The sequence below is a fragment of the Phalacrocorax aristotelis genome, chromosome 17 (assembly GCF_949628215.1).
Source record: "Phalacrocorax aristotelis chromosome 17, bGulAri2.1, whole genome shotgun sequence".
In the NCBI taxonomy this organism is placed as follows: domain Eukaryota; kingdom Metazoa; phylum Chordata; class Aves; order Suliformes; family Phalacrocoracidae; genus Phalacrocorax; species Phalacrocorax aristotelis.
Genome location: NC_134292.1, coordinates 630,707 through 646,503, shown reverse-complemented (window position 1 = coordinate 646,503; position 15,797 = coordinate 630,707). Strand labels below are relative to the sequence as shown.

At 62.2% G+C, this 15,797-nt stretch overlaps 2 protein-coding genes across 2 annotated transcripts; one reads left to right on the top strand and one right to left on the bottom strand.

Moving 5' to 3' along the window:
- Positions 1–638: 638 nt before the first annotated feature.
- LOC142065666 (POU domain, class 5, transcription factor 3-like) lies at positions 639–5,988 on the top strand. Its single transcript, XM_075112058.1, has 5 exons — positions 639–1,234; positions 3,101–3,212; positions 3,654–3,784; positions 4,320–4,484; positions 4,763–5,988. Exons 1-5 carry the CDS (start codon positions 743–745, stop codon positions 5,012–5,014), a joined length of 1,152 nt encoding a protein of 383 aa, XP_074968159.1. The 5' UTR covers positions 639–742; the 3' UTR covers positions 5,015–5,988.
- Positions 5,989–8,485: 2,497 nt separating this feature from the next.
- Positions 8,486–11,781, bottom strand: FUT7 (fucosyltransferase 7). Its single transcript, XM_075111789.1, has 2 exons — positions 11,458–11,781; positions 8,486–9,860 (listed from the first exon to the last, which is right to left on the bottom strand). The coding sequence occupies exons 1-2, from the start codon at positions 11,696–11,698 to the stop codon at positions 8,782–8,784; spliced, it is 1,320 nt and encodes a 439-aa protein (XP_074967890.1). The 5' UTR covers positions 11,699–11,781; the 3' UTR covers positions 8,486–8,781.
- Between the last annotated feature and the right edge of the window lie 4,016 nt (positions 11,782–15,797).

Sequence of the window (15,797 nt, the reverse complement as noted above, 5' to 3'; positions counted from 1 at the left end):
CGCAGCTTCATTCATGAAGCACTCCACAGGGAACCCCCGGGGCCACGAGGCTCTGGGCAAGAGGGGATGGCCAAGCCCCTTACAACCCTCCCGCTGCACGGTGGTGCCAGCATACCCGGGGCTCGACCCACAGCCAAGGGGCTGCTGCGGCCACAGGCAGGCTGCCATTCCCGCCTGCACCCCCAGCCGTGGCGGCTGCCCGTACCCCAAAGCAGTCCTGGCTCCCTGCCTGCACGCAGACCCCACGGCGCTGGGGACTTCCCAGGTGGAGAGACCCTGGGGCTGAACCTGTCCCAACATTTGGAGGCGTGGGCCTCACCGCGCAACCCCCGAGCCGTGCGGGGGGCTCTGCCCTTCACCGCCCACGGGCCGGACGGCACCGGAGGGGTGCGAGGAACCACGGCGGGGTCCCTCGCCCGCCTGGGCCGGCCCCGGCCCTCTCCTCCCCGAGACCCGAGGGGAAGGGTGCAGGCAGGCCGCAGCCCACCTTTCCTCGCACCTTCCCCCCGGGCGCCCCCACCCCCGCCTTCGTCCGCCACGGGGGGATCAAGTTCACGCCCGACCCACCGGTGCGGGGCCAATAGGGCCGGGGCCCATTTCCATACGGCCCGGCCCGGCCCGGCCCGGCCCGGCCCCGCCGCCCTCAGAGGCCCCGGCGGCGCCGCAGCAGGGAGGCAGCGGCCGGCGGGCGGCCGGGCCGAGCCCCGCAGCCCCCGCATGGAGCCCTAGGGCGGCGGGCAGCATGTTCAGCCCGGACGGGGGGCTGCCGGCCGCCCCCTTCGGCCTCCTCCCCGACGCCGGCCCGCCCTTCCCCCGCGGCGGCTTCGACGGGGCGGCCGCCCAGCCGCTCTTCTTCCCCTTCGCCGCCGAGTCCGAGGCTGCCCGCGACCCGCCGCCGGCCCGCGCCTGGCTGCCCCCGCCCGCCGGGCCGCCCGCCAAGGCGGAGGCGCGCCCGGGCCGGCCCTGCCGCCAGCCCTCGCCCGAGCCCCGCGCCGCGGCCTGCTGCGGGCCGGCCTGGCCCGCCCCGCCCTGGGCCGGGCCTGCGCCCCCCGGCGCCGCCAACGCCGCCCTGCCCGGCCCGCCCTTCCCCGGCCCCGCCGCCTCTTTCCCTGGCCCCCCGCTCTGCCCCGCCGCGCTGCAGCCGGGCGCCGGTGGCCCGTCGGGGCTGGGCAGCAGCGGCAGCTCCAGCGGCGCCGCCAGCGAGGGCGGACACTCCAGCGACAGCGGCGACGAGGTGAGACCCGACGGGACTTGGAGGGGGAGCCCTGCCCCGCTGCCCTCCGCCCGGCAACCGGGGTGCGCCGGCGCCCCTCGGGGGTGGTGAGGCGGGGAACTGCCCGGGCATCGCCGGCCCGGCCTGGGCAAGGGCGAGCGGGAAGCCCGCCGCCGGTGCCGTCTTGCCTGTCCCCATCGCCGGGTGCCCCCCGGAGAAGCCCTGAAACGGCCCGACGTGTCCCAACGCTGGGCTCGTCCCGGCTGGGTCAGCCGCTCTGCGGGGGGAGTGCCTCGGGGAGGCCGCTTTAAGGGGGAGAAAAGGTGGTTTTGGGGACTTGGAGTGGGGAGCTTTCACTCGTGCTGACCGCCCCTTCTCCGCGGTGCTACATGGACGTGCTAGCACACGACGGTGAAGCCCGGCTCAGGCGGGATACACGGGGCAGCGCAGCGCGGCCCCCCCACGGGCTCTGCTCCTCCGCCGCCCGGCTCCTGACAGCCCACGGCGGCTGCTTCCCGGCTGTTCCTCCCGGGCCTCCGCGGGCACCGACGGCTGCCGGGGCACGGGCAGAGCCAGGGCGGTGGGGGGCCGTCGGGGGGCGGCAGCCTAGCTACCAGTATGACTAACAGCTGTATTTTGGGTTTGGTTATCGTACTTTTTAAATCTCGGAGTAATATAAGCCCATCCCTCCCAGGCAGGGCCGCCCCGGGTATAGCAGCGGCAGATGATGCCCGGGTTTGTTGCAAGGCTCCTACAAGCTGTTGCGGGTGTGTTGGTCGGGTTTGTGCGGAGCTGCTGCCGAGTACGTGCTGCGACGGTGCGGGACGTCCCACGCACGCCACGAAGTGGGCGTGGAGGGTTGCGTGTCCCCCGGGGCGCAGTCTGCCGCGCTTGGGGGGGTGACGAGGAATGGTTTTCGCCGGCTGTGGGAGGGTGAGGATCACCCCGTGGCGGGGATGTGGGGATGTTCCGGACTTCTGGCTGCCGATGCGCGCCGGGAATTAAATGCCGAGACCTGGTGACAGGAGGAACGTCTGTGAAATCCAAAATTGCGCAGCAGATGTGGAAATCGGGTAAAAGACTGCAAAATGCCCTCGCAGGCGTGGAAGGCTGCGCTGCAGGGAGGAAGGGAAGCACCCGGGTAAGCAGCTTTCCAGAAGGGAAGAGCCTGGTTGTAGCAAAGAGGTGTTTGAATCCCACTCGAGTCACGGGCGCTTTCATAGTTCGCTTCACCTGAGCCGTTTCACCTGCCCGGGGCGCAGGTGGGAGAGGGGCTAGCGAGGGGCTGCCCCATGCCCGAGGGCCGTGGGGAGGTGGGTGCCCACGCACCGGGATAGCTGAACCTGTGGGGACGTGTTGTGGGATGGAGTGGGGCAATAATGGGGCCATCAGCGAATGTGCCCGTCAGTGTTGCCTGTGGTCGGGCCACGAGGGACTGAGCCTGGGGACAGAGGGGACATTCCCAGGACACGTTGGGGCAGAGCGGGAGCCTGGGTGGTCCCGGGACCTGCTTTCTGTCCCTGGGTCCTTGTGCTACCCTGGGCCTCTGCCACGCCAGCGTGGTGAGCTGGGTGGTGTGCCGTGGACAGGGGGTGGCCAGGGGGGTCCTGCTTGGGGCAGGGTGGGGTGGAGGCACTTTGATGTCCCTGAGCAAAGCCCCTTGTTCAGGGGTTGGAAAACCCTTCTGCCACCCACCCTATTGCCCCAAGGGACCCCATCGCCCAGATGTGGCAGCGGCTTGTGGGTGTCGGCGCTGCCAAGGGCACAGCCAAGCCCTCTCCTGTCCCCATCCCTGTCCCACACTGACCCCGACACACCGACAGACCCTGCTCTCAGCACCCCTTGGGCTCGAGTTGTTCCCTCTCAGTTTATCTCTGCCCCTGCCAGGATGCGCCGACCTCAGAAGAGCTGGAGCAATTCGCCAAGGACCTCAAGCACAAGCGCATCATGCTGGGTTTCACCCAGGCTGACGTGGGGCTGGCTCTGGGCACCCTCTACGGTAAGGGTCTGGTAAAAGGTCCTTGTCTCCATCGTCCTCGCCGGGGGGGGGGGGGGGGGCGGGGGGAAGGGAGAGGCCTGGGAGGGGCATGGAGCACCTGGGCAATGGAGGTTTCTGCTCCTTAACGACCTGCAAAGGAGGTGGTGAGCACCAGCCTCAGGGCTCCTGGGGTTCCCTAGACCTGGTTAAGTACTCCCTCAAGCTGGAAGAGTTTGATAACAAGGAACTGGTTTGAAAAAACTACAGCTGCTTACTGAAGTGCTTACTGAAGTGCTTACTGAAGTGCTTTCAGTGCTTTAAAGCCCTGCTGAAGCAGCAGGGAGAATGCCTTTCCTGATACCCCATCCCCAGGGACAGGGGATTCGGGACAGCTGCTGGAGGGAGGGAGACCTGCCGGCATGGGGGCAGGAGCGGTGCATGACTCCCTGCCTGCCCATGCAGGGAAGATGTTCAGCCAGACAACCATCTGCCGCTTTGAAGCGCTCCAGCTCAGCTTCAAGAACATGTGCAAGCTGAAGCCACTGCTGCAGCGTTGGCTCAATGAGGCGGAGAACACGGACAACATGCAAGAGGTACAGGGCTGGGAGCTGGGGGTATCGCACACCAACATGCCCCCAAGCTGCAGCGCCTCCTCCCTTTTATACATGTTGGAGAGAGGAGGGGAGCAGCAGGCATCCCATGCGATAGCAGCACCTCACTACAGTGACTTCAGTCTGGCTGCGGGGGGAACCACTGGGTATCGCCTTCTGCCAGGCTGGGTGAGCTCAAATCCCCCCACAGGCACCTTGTGACAACTGGCAGCTCCCGTTTCAGAGCAGTCGGTTTCTGCTGGAATCTAGGATAGGCTGGAGGTGCAGCTTGCTGCTCCCTGCGGAGCCTGGAGGGAAGTAGGAAGATGTGTCTATTCCCCCTGCAGCAGCTACAGGCGGTGCTGGAACACTGCAAATGGTGCCATTTGCAGTGGGGTGACACTCAGTGGACAGTCACGGGGACAACGCCTGTCCCCATCCCTCCCAGACCTCTGCAGCCAGCTGCACATGTGTCCAGAGCCTGGTTGGGACATTGCTAGCCCTGTGACCAAGCATGCAGCCTCACTTTCATTTTCAGATGTGCAATGCAGAGCAAGTGTTGGCCCAAGCCCGGAAGAGAAAACGCAGGACCAGCATCGAGACCAACGTAAAGGGGACGCTGGAGAGCTTCTTCCGCAAATGCGTGAAGCCCAGTCCCCAGGAGATCTCCCAGATCGCTGAGGACCTCAACCTGGACAAAGATGTAGGTTGGAAGGGTTTGCAGGGTGGGTGCCCAAACAGCTGCAGTTCCCGAGTACCCACATCAGGCCAGTTCAATACTAGAAGCTGTGGGAGAGTGGCTGGGGCTGGTAGCCACCATCAGCCCGTTTGGGTCCAGCTCCAAGAGGAGCTGTGGCAGGAGGGTGCTGTGCTGGCAGGTTGGGGTGCTGTGGAGATGCCACCAGCAGAACTGAGTCCTTGTCAGCCACACAGTGCCTGGGCTCACCACCCTCACCCTTCCCTGTCTATGCTCCCTCGCAGGTGGTCCGCGTCTGGTTCTGCAACCGGCGTCAGAAAGGCAAACGGCTGCTGCTGCCCTTTGGCAATGAGGCGGAGGGGGTGATGTACGACATGAACCAGTCCCTGGTGCCCACCAGCCTGCCCATCCCGGTGACATCCCAGGGCTACAGCCTGGCCCCCTCCCCTCCTGTCTACATGCCGCCCTTCCACAAAGCCGAGATGTTCCCTCAAGCGCTGCAACCTGGGCTTTCCATGAGCAACAGCAGCCACTGAACCGGGAGCTGCGGGGGCTGGCGATGGTGCCGCCCCAACACCGCGGCCGGGTTGGCTCTCTGGGGGCAGCTTCCCCCCCCTTCACCCTAAGAAGGCACGGGTATGGCCCTGCTCCTGCTCTCAGGCCCTGCCTCGGCACTCGCTGGGCTGCCTTAGGGCTTTTGGGGCAGAAGGGGCAGGCGGTTGCTCCCAGCCCTTCCCAGTTATGTGAGTTTACTGGTCCCAGCAGCGTCGACCACCCTCTGACCTCTCCTGGGGGGCAGCTGCTCCTGCCCCACTGCACCCCACAGAAGCCATGCATGCCCGGGGCACTGAGTGGAGCTGCCTGCACTCAGCTCCAGTCCAGCTGAGCCATTCTCCTGCAAGACCCAGAAAAAAAGTATTTTTTAGATTTTTTTTGTTGAGGGGGGGGGAGGGGGGTGGTTTTATTTTTTAAATGGTTTTTGGTTGTAGTTTTTGAAAAGCAAAAATCTTTGTAGTGATTACTAGTTTCCCAGGTGCCCCCTCCCTGTCCTGTAGAGCAGGGCTGGGGCACTGGGCCAAGGGCTGGGGTCCCTGGCTGCTCTGCCCACCCTACCAGGCAGCCAGGGCAAGCTGAAGACTGGAGTGTGGAGCAGGAGGTGAACCCTCCAGCCCCATGCCCCATGGCACAGGAGAGCTTCACCCATCTGTGGGCAATCTGGCAGGGCTTGTTTTGGAGGGGGGGGTCGGGTTGTCACCGGCCCTTGTGCCCAGCATCACCCCATGTCCCCCACACCCTCTCTACTCTCTGCCCCAGCCCTTGTCCCTCTGCCCCAGCCCAGCTGCCCAAGGACCATCTTTCCCCAGGGGTCCCAGCCCAGGGGAGCCGACACTGTCCTGTCCATGCTGCTAGCCACCCCCGTGCCTTTGAGCCTGCTGTAGTTGATGATGATTTATTTTTTTCTTAATCATATTCCCTCTGGCAATGAAATAAATCTCAGTTCTTTGGGGCATGAGAGTGAGTTAACCCTTTCGTTGCCTCCCTTTGCATCCCTGCTCCTGCATGGTGCCCGGCAGCCCAGCGGCATGGGTTTGGCAGCATGCGGGGGCACAGTGGAGCTGGACCAGCGCACTCAAATAGGATGGACATGTCCCCATTGTGCCAGCAACATCCAGCTCTTGGCTGCCTGCAGCCTGGCCCACCACCAGCACTGGTGGCAGCTTGGCCCTGGAGGGACATCACTTGTCCATGCTGTGCCCCCTCCAAAGCCGAGGTGGTCAGGCGTGCAGCAGAAGTCACCTTCCACTAGGTTTGGGCTGCTGTTTTTCCATAGCTGCTTGTGGGAAGAGTGGAAGTGAAGCAGGATCTCACTTGCAGGCTGCTCTAGCAGATGCTGTGGACAGGGAAGGACTGGGTAGGGACATAGCAGGAGCTGCAGAGCTCCCAGCCCCGGGGTGGGCAGCAGAGAGGTATGGGAAGCCTGGGGTGTCCTCGCTGTGGGGCTGCCAGCGTGGCACCAGCAGGTGAGGGGTGCTCCTGTGTGTGTGGTCCAGCCAGGACAGCCTTGGGTGGTGGCTGTACTGGCTGTACTGGGTGGTACCGCCCCATCCAAGCAGGTCCAGGCGGGCACCAGGGGATGAGCTGGTGTGGCTCAGGGGTGCCAGCCCAGCCAGGAGAAATAAGAGTCTGGGAGATGACACTTCACATTCACTGCCATGGGCAGCTTGGTTTGCCACCTGCCTGCACCTCCTGAGGGACTTTCCCCCTGAGCAGAAGCAATGAATGACCAAGCCTGTAGGGAAACTTCTGAAAAGCCCCTTTTTCAGCTCGTCTGCCAGTATGCAATGCGCTTGCTGGCCCACAGCCTTGCTTCCGGCAGGAGCAGGGTCACTGCAGGCTGCTGCTCGTGGGGTTCCTCGGGACCCTGCAGAGGGCTGGGGCGCGCACTGGGCTGTGTGCCAGCCTCACGGGGTGGGATCCCCTTGGCTCGCCCTGTGTTGCCACTTGCTTCCCCAGTGTCTGGGTACGCAGGGTCACATCCCTGCCCGCCTGCTCCATGGGTTGGGGCATGGCATGCTCTGGAAACTGCCCCTCTGCCACTGCTGCCCTTTGCTGCCGGGTACTTTGGGGGTAGGTGAGGTGAGGGTGCTGGAGGCTGGGGAAGAGCAGCGTTGGTAGCAGAAGGCCTGGGAAGGATGTCACCTCCCTGAGGTTTGCTTCTCTCCACATTTCCACCATGTGATTTTCTGCTCTAGTAAAAGGCCAGGCAAGCAGGAGTCTACCCACCCCATGAGGTCCCCAAATCCTCCTGCCCCAGTGCCCTCCCCATGGGCACCCAGAGCCCCTCCCGCTCTGTTTTCAGTTGACCCAGAAAACAGAGGCTGCAGAAATCAGAAGAGCACGGTGTCGTCAGCAAACTGCAACCTGGGCAAGGCTGGGCCAGGCTGGATGAGGCCACCGGCCGGGGACGCAGTGATGCACCAGCCCAAGGCAGGAATGTCCCCTATGCTGAGGGTGTCACCGCATGCCTGAGCCCCACTGCACCCTGGGACACAGGGAGCAGGTCCCGGAGGGCAGCCAGCAGCTTGTGGGTTGGCAAGGGTGGGGTTGGGCTACTTTGGGGCTGCAGTGAGGGAAATCAGGGAAAACCTGTGACAAAATGTGTTTGTATCAGGCATTGATGGCACCAAGCCGAGGGGCACAGAGGAAGGCACAGATGGAGCAGTTGTGTCCCACCCCCTGGTCCCGGCAGCTGCCACCGATTCCTCAGGGTGTCTGGGCATTGCCTGTGCCCAGGGTGCAGGGTGGCCATGGAGCAGGGTGGGTGCTCTCCATGCAAGGTCCCCATGGTGCGGGGTGCAGGGTGTGTGCAGGGTGCCTACAGCGCAGCCTGTGTGTGGCACTGCAGGGTGCGGGGACCTGGGGCGCATGGTGCGTGTGCCGTGCAGGGTGCCCAGGGGCTTGGCAGTGCCAAGGGCACACGGAGCAGGCTGATGGTACTGCAGGGTGCCCACTGGACCAGCTTTGCTCTGGGCTCACTACGAGGCTCTGGATGCCACCACGTCACTGGCTTCCTGCTGCAGCAGGGCAGGCGTGCCGGCAGGGGAACGAGAAACCACAGCATCCCTCTCTGACTCGGCCTCGCACTGAGCAGGCTGAGATTGCTCTTGAGAGCAGTGTCCTGCCAGTCGTCACCAGCACAGTGACACCCACAACTCGAGAGTGGGGGGGGGAGGGAAATGGGTGCTGCAGGGCTGTGCTGGGAAGTGGTGAAGCAGAGGCTGTCCTCTCTGTCCCTGCTGCAGTGTGCTGGGCCCCTCCGGGCTGCCCCAGGCTCACCTCCTCCACAGCAGCCGGAAATGTCACCATGGGGCCTCTGCCACCAGGGCTTCACCACTCAGCAGAAGGTGCTGGGGGGTCACAGAATGACTGCAGGGGAAGGTTGGGGACCTCTGAGGCCCCCATCAGCACCCTGCCCTGCCCACCCCCATGCCATAGGCAGAGCCGCTGCAGCACTTCGTCGTTTATTTCCAGTGCATGCTCTTGTCCTGCCAGCACCATGGTGAGGTAGATCAGTGTCGGGTTTGGGGTGGGAGGAGTTAGTCCTAGTTTGCAAGAAATGAAGTCACATGGAGTTGCTCAAGGTCCCAGTGTGGCAACAGCCAGGCTGGGAGGAGAGTTCAGGGCTCCTGCATCTCTCCCTGCCCCATGTCCTTGTCTGTAGGAGGGTGCCCCACACTCCCTCCACCCCAGTATTGTCTGCCCAGGTGCTTCTCTGATGATCCCAGCAGACAACAGCTCCGCACTAGATGTTGAACCAGCTCTCCAGGTTGGGATAGACACGGCCGTGGGGCAGGCTGGGGTAGGCAGTGCATATGGTGCAGATGCGCTCCCTCCAGTCGGTGTAGAGCTTCACGCTGTACCTCTTCTGCCAGGCGAAGAACTGCCGGTAGCGGCTGGAGTTCATTGTCTTCAGGAATGTGGCCAGCTCTTTCAGGGAACCAAAGTCATCGACATGAATGAAGGAGTCTGCAGGAACAAACTGCTCATAGTTGGCCCGGGGAGGCCCCAGAACCACAGGCACGGTGCCGGCCATCAGCGAGTTCCTCCAGAGCTTCTCGGTGATATAGTCCCGGTGGATGGAGTTCTCAAAGGCCAGGTAGAACTTGGACTTGGATGTTGTTGGCAAGAGGCAGTCCTTGCAAAGTGGCTTTTTGTTTGCTTTCCCATATATGTTCACATGGAGGTACCTGGAGAGGTTTTTGTAGATTTCAGCTCTTTTCTGAGTCCTGTGGTAGTTGCTGATAACCCAGGAGACCAAGTTGGTCTTTGTGGGGATGTTCACGGTGGCCGACTGGTTGGGCACAAGCTTGCCGTAAGGGATGAAGATGTCTGAGTCCCGTCTGTAAGTCATCACCCAGTTGAAGGTCTGGTTCCATGCTGCTAGAGCTTTAGTGTTGGAGGGGGACTCCAGGGAGACCCACACCCAGTTCTGCCCTGGTGGCCTCTCCTTGGGGAGCCAGTCCCTGCCAGGCTGGAGTCTGGAGTGGGGGAACACCACCACATCTGCCTGGTCCAGGAGCCGCCGATCCACGGTGAGCCAGCAGCCTGCAATGCTGTACAGCTCATGGCAAACGTCCCCACTGATGTTGGGGACCTGCTTTGAGGGCCATTCCCACACCAGGACCACTAGTGGCTCAGTGTGCTTTGGGGCTTCTCCGGAGAGCTCAGGAGGATTGAGGAAGCACCTCAGGTTCCAGAGGGTGGTTACAAACAACCCAGTGGTGACCACAGCCTTCATGCCCCACAGCAGCCGTGGCGGCAGTAACGCCCGGAGCATGCTGCTGGGCTGGCTGTCACCTTCTTGGGTGACAGAGCCAACACCTGGGAGAGAGGAGAGGCCACCAAGGGCCATCAGCTTGGCTTGCCAAGAGTGAGGAGTGGTAGAGAGGTGCTGGGGCTGGAGGGGATGGAGCAAGGGCTTCTCCATGAAACCTGGGCTCCAGTGTCATCCCTGGTCCCTCTGCTGGCCCCCAGCTCACCCTCGGGGTCCCCCATGCACCTGGTGTCACCCTGCAGTGGCTTTTGTGTCACCCTCCCACAGTCCCTGGTGCCCCCATCTCCAGGACAAGCAGGGATGCTGCCAAAGGGGGGCACAGAGCTGATGGGCAGCAGCCACCTGTCCCGCCCACCCCAATTTCCTGACACCGCTCCCCATTACATGCACAAGGGATGTGGTCTTTGGTACTTGCTCCGTGCTTCAGTTTCCCCACCTGACAAACAGCCACGGTTCCACTCCACCCTTCTTGCTTTCCCCTGGCCAGGTTGAGCCTGAAATGCAGCCAGCCTTGCCACAGCCAGGCTTGGGAGAAAGGTGCCTGGGGTTTGCAGGATGGGGCCACGCACCACAGGGCGAGGGGGATACCCTGGGTCCTGCCTGAATAACCCCACAGTGAGGCCCCAACTGTGAACTGGGGTGTCTCTGGGAGTGACTGGGAAGTCTGAAATCCTGCTCAGGGACAGACTGGAGTGTCCTGCCTGAGAAATGCCCCTCACCCCAGCAGCCTCCTGTGGCAATGGCAGGGCTTTCCCCAGGCTTGGGGTGCTTCCCCGGCCATCAAAGGCAGACGGAGCCCCAGAAGTCCAGGAGCTTGCAGCCTTGGTGCCCCAAACACTCCTATTTCATTTTTAGGGCGTCACAGACTGCCAGTGCCCCACAGGCAGGGCAGGGAGGGCGGTGCAGGCAGGGGGCCATTTGGGCCTGCTGCTGGTGCAACTGAGTCCGCAGGTGCATGGGAACCCTGGCTGCAAGATGCTCACCCCACCACGGTGCCCATCTGCCTGCTTCAGGCCTCCGCTGGCAGTGCTGTGCCTTAACCAGTGGCACTGATGGGAAGGGAGAGCTGTAGCAGGGGCGGCGAGGGGGATGCTCGGCTGGGCTGGGAACCAGCTGCCAGCTCAAGCTCACCAGAGACTGCCAGACCCAGGGGCAGGGCTCAACACCTGCAGGCTGCCCAGAGCGTTCAGCACCAAAGGCAGTTTCCCTTTCGAGGTAACCTCTGAAAACACCTTGGCTGCCCGAGCCCCACTGCTGGCCAGGGCTGTGCCGGTTCCTCCACAATTTTAGAGCCTCCTGGAAAGCAGTGCCCTGCTTTCCAACCCCAGCTGCTGCAGCTTTGCTGTGAAAAATCCCTTCCCTACCTTGGCATGCTCTATCTGTCCTGCTAAAATATATGACCTAAGCTTAGGCTCCAGAAAAACCTGGCATCCAAAGCGGGGAGTGTTGGGAAAGATTCCCCAGCTCTCTGCACCACAGACCAGTGCTTCAGGTCCCTCTGCTCGCCAGTCCCCTGCAGTGGGGATGCTACCCCCATTCTGAGGATGCTTTGGGAGGGGACACCCTGCTCTGGCAGTGCCAGGAGCCTACCCGTTTCTCAGCCCCTCTCCCCGTGGCAGCCAGCTGTGCTGAGCTCAGACTTACCGGGGAAGAGCTGGTGTGGCAGCGTGCGAGGTGCCTGTGAGTGTCTGCCTGGGCAGCTGCTGGCGCTGGGCTGGGGCACTTGAGGACTTCCTCTTTTCTGTGGTTTTGCCTCGTTCTGGCCCCACAGCGGGTCCTTCCTGCCGCACGCAGTGGCTGGCACAGCCTGCTCCCAGCACTTCCCCTGTGCTGTGTGGGCAGCGACATGACCCACGGCTGGATGCATGCCTCGGGGCCAGTGCATGCCCTTGGCCAGATGGGTGCTCCACAGCTGGGTGGGTGTCCTCTGGCTAAGTGGGCACCCGATGGCTGGGTGGGTGCCTTGTGGCTTGTGCATGTCCCACATCTGAGAGGGTGCCCCACCGCGAGGTGCATGCCCCATAGCAAGGTGGGTGCCCTGTGGCTGAGTGGATGTCCCATGGCTGTGTGAGTGTCCCATGGCTGGGTGGGTGCTACATGGTTGAGTATGTGCTCCATAGATGTGTGGGTGCCTCACGGCTGCATAGGTGCCCGTGGCTTGTGCATGCCCTGTGACTGCCCCACGGCTGGGTGCTGCACATGGCTGGGTGTGTGCCCCATGCCAGGGTGGGACACTGTTGCCCAGTGCATGCTCCATGGCAGGTGCTGCCCCATGGCAGTTCCCTGCACCCCTGGGAATGGTGCACCGGGGAGGTGCAGGTGCTGCTCACAGCTCTGTCTGTGCACCCTGTCCTGTCCCCCTGTGCTTCTCCCACCACCCTCCGGACAGTCTGCAGCTCCTTGGAGAAGGTGTGTGTGGGCCCATGTAGGACTTCAGTTCCCCAAAGGAGTTCCCCAGGTACCAGGTTTGAAACCAAGACCAAATCATGGCTCCTTTCTGCCAAGTGCCTTTCCTGTCCCAGCTGCCAGTCAGAGCCTTGATGCCCTGGCTGGGCTGCACTTTTCCAAGGTACCTGTGCCCAGTTTGCCTGCCGGAGCCATAGCTGTGCAGGGGGTAAAGCTGAGCCCATGGGGCAGCTCTGCTAGCTGGCAGCTTTGTGCCAAACCACAACTCACAATCTTTTGCTGAGACCGCTAATACATTATTATTACTATTATCATTAGTAGTAGTAGTTGCAATAGTAGTAGTAGTATTCTCTAAAGCAGGATTGTGGGGTCCGGCTGCATGTCCCTGGCTCATGCAACTCCCTCTGAAATCACCCAGACCCATGGCAGAGCTGGTGGGGATGGAGTGGGGCACCAGCCCCAGAGCCTCAGCCTGCCACTGCTACCCAGGGCCACAGGTGACTCCCTCATGGCGGGTGCTAGGAAGGAGCCAGTGCCTTGCCCAGCTGATGTGCCAGGGGTTTGAATGCCTGTCTGCGCTGGGACGCCTGCAGGCAGGGCCCTGCTGTCAGCCTTGCCAAGGTGCCTCCCATCTGCCACCCGCAGCCTGGTTGAAAACAGGATGCCAGCCTGACTTTGGCTCCCACTGACTCATCTTGAAACCATCAGCAGTGGCACCAGCAGCTCCTTGGTGCTGCCAAACCCCAGGCACCTGCCCTGGCCAGGATACCAAAAGGGGAAGTAGGCACCTGTGTGTCTCGGTGGCATCTGCACAGCGGGCTGCCTCTCGTGCCCAGGTTGCAGACCTGCCCTTGAACCTAGTCTGGCCATGCGCCTTGTTCTTTTCTTACTGGCATTGCTGTCTGGGCACCAAGTATCGCCCAAAGCCCTGGCAGGGGATGAGACGGGGAAACTGAGACAGATGTAGGGAGGGTAGCCCTGAGGCATGCAGCACTCTCCCTGGAGCTGGCAGGAGCACACACAGAGCTGGGAGTGGGGCCCCAAACCACTCCCTGGGAGCCCTCAAATAGCTCAAGCACCCCTGGGGTCTGCACTCCCCACTGCACCCTTGCTCCCACTGGCTGCCAGGATCCTGGGAGCAAGGATGGCTCCAGTGCTGGCAGAGAGGTGAGGAGCTGGCAGCGGCTGGGCACAGCACCATGCCACCATGCCAGGGTGTAGCAGAGCTCTGTGGTTACAGTGCCGCCCTGGGAGCCCTCGGAGGCCAACTGCAGAGGCCAACTGCTGCTCTGGGGCTGGGTGTTTTTTCCTCCCCAGCCATGTCCCCTGTTTCCTGTTATCTTTTCTCACCCCCTTTCTGCATTTCTTCCCCTGTGTGAATAAGAGCCCAGATACCAGACGCTGCACAGCCCACAGGGTACCATTCCCAGCCTGGCTTGCCCCAAACCCGCTGGCTGCAGGCAGCACTCCCTGGCTAGCTGGAGCTGCCAGCATCACCTCCGCTGCTGTCCCCATCCCCGTGCACAGCCCTGGGGACTGGGGCCACGAACATGGGGCCATTGCCCTCCATGGAGGACAGCAGGGACAGCAGCAGCCATCATGTTTCCACTGGGGTGCAGGATGGATGGTGGAGTAGAAGGGCACTTTTCACCAGCACTTGTAGCCGTCACCCCAGGGTCCTGCCCTAGGACACACTGCCAACAGGGAATGGTGCCCCAGGGGATACTTGCAACCGATGGGCCCAGGCACCCTGACCCCCACAGCCCAGGGATGTGGCAGAGCAGTGCTGGAGGCTCAAAGCTGGGCTGGGAGCCAGGGTCAGCTCTGCCTGGGTGCGCTGGGCAGAAGCCCCCAATGCCAGGGCAAGGGCATGGGTCCAGCCGGTAATGCCAGACAGCACCAGCACATGGCAGGGAGCTTTGTGTGGGTGGGTGCTGCCCTCTGCAGATGACCCCACACAGACAGAGAAGCTTGGCCACCCAGCAAGGAAGTCCCCTGAAAGGTGCTCAGGGCCTCAGGTCCATGGAGGAGATGGGTCGCTGGGTCCCTGGGTCTTGAGGATCACAGGTCCATGGAGGAGATGGGCCCCCAGGTCCTCGGGGCTGTGCTGCCCCATGGCATGCTGCTGAGTCTGCTGCTGGCCCCTCATGGGGTTTCATGGTCACACCAAGTGGAAGAGGAGCTGCGAAGCTCACCAAGGCCTTTGAGCCCATGTCACCCGTGGCCCCACCCGTGACCCTCTCTGGTGCACCCCTCCCAGCTGGGGACCCACTCTGCTGCAGGGCAGGGTTTTCTGAGGTGTTTCTAGTGTCAGCGTGGGACAACCCGTGTGTAATCCCTTGGGAGGAGCCAAGGGTGCATGTATCCCTCCTTCCCCAGGGACCAAGTAAAAGACACGGCTGGAGCAAGGTCCTGGGCTGGACAGCCTGTTGGCTGAACGCCCACAGCCTGGCTTACCTTGACACCAGATCTCTCCGGTATTTCAAAGCTGCAGAAATGCCAGCAAACCTCGGGGTCATCCCGGTGCAGCTGCCCCCATGTTACTTGTGCCAGTGGGATGTAGGTGGAAAGGTTCTGAGCCAGACCTGGCCACCCCCTACCCAGCTCCTCTCAAACGCCAGGCTGCTCCACCACCTGCATGTCTGCCCACACACCCTGTAGCCCTTTCAAAACAGCCACCCTCTCCAGGACACAGAGCTGGGGCAAGACATTGCCTCTCCACCATGTCCTCCTGGGTATCCCTCGGCAAAATGTTTCACCCAGAAGTTTTTTGAATAACGGTGCTTTGTGGCAGGACAAGGGGAGCTTTTGTTAGTGCCCCAGCAGCTGTCGCAGAGCCTGCCTGAAACCAGTCACCCTTAGCAACCCCGCTTGGGGCTGGGGCAATCAAACCAGTTATTTCACAGCTCCTGGCTGCACTTGGCTTTGAAAGCAGCATGGAGACTAGGTGGTTAAATGTAGCTGCAGGAGAGGAAAGAGGGTGAAGGAGAGAGGTGGCTGTAGACAGCTGGGGATGAGGGAGGGACAGGTTATGAAATGAAAAGAACCAGAGGAATGGGAAGAGGGAGGGAGAGAAGGATGGGTGTATGGATGGATGAAAGCAAGGACAGAAGGAAGGATGAATGGAAGGATGAGAGCTGGCCTGATTCAGTGCTTACTGCTGTTGAGGGTATGAAGAACCAGAGGTCAGAAGTAGATTGTTGTGGTCTAACCCCAGTAGGCAGCTCAGCCCCACAAGGGCATCCTTCCCAGCCTTGCAGTCACAACTGGGCTGGGGCGACAGCTTGTTGCAGGCAGGTCGGACCCTTCCAAGAACACACATGGACACGCTACCACCTGTCTGTGGGATCAGTTGGAGAGCAGCTGCAGGCAGCCAGGCCTAAGCAGGGCAGGCAGCAACCAGCATGTGAGGACAGCAATGCCACCATCGCATGCAGACTTCCACAGCAACAGGCTCCCCTGAGGCAAGTTTGTCCTGGAGGGGCAACAGCAGAGGAGAGGCTCAGTGGGGGTGACCCCTCCATGTCTCTGGCTTCGAGAGGTGCAGGGGCAGCTCCTGGGGTAGCTCCCTTGACAGA

Bases quoted from the DNA above. Each gene is read 5' to 3' on its own strand.
- LOC142065666 (XM_075112058.1), top strand. From the start codon at position 743: ATGTTCAGCCCGGACGGGGGGCTGCCGGCCGCCCCCTTCGGCCTCCTC. The intron at 3,785-4,319 runs GTACAGGGCTGG...TTTCATTTTCAG, and splicing joins ACACGGACAACATGCAAGAG to ATGTGCAATGCAGAGCAAGT. The intron at 4,485-4,762 runs GTAGGTTGGAAG...GCTCCCTCGCAG, and splicing joins ACCTCAACCTGGACAAAGAT to GTGGTCCGCGTCTGGTTCTG.
- FUT7 (XM_075111789.1), bottom strand. From the start codon at position 11,698: ATGCACTGGCCCCGAGGCATGCATCCAGCCGTGGGTCATGTCGCTGCC. The intron at 9,861-11,457 runs GTAAGTCTGAGC...CCTCTCTCCCAG, and splicing joins GCCACACCAGCTCTTCCCCG to GTGTTGGCTCTGTCACCCAA.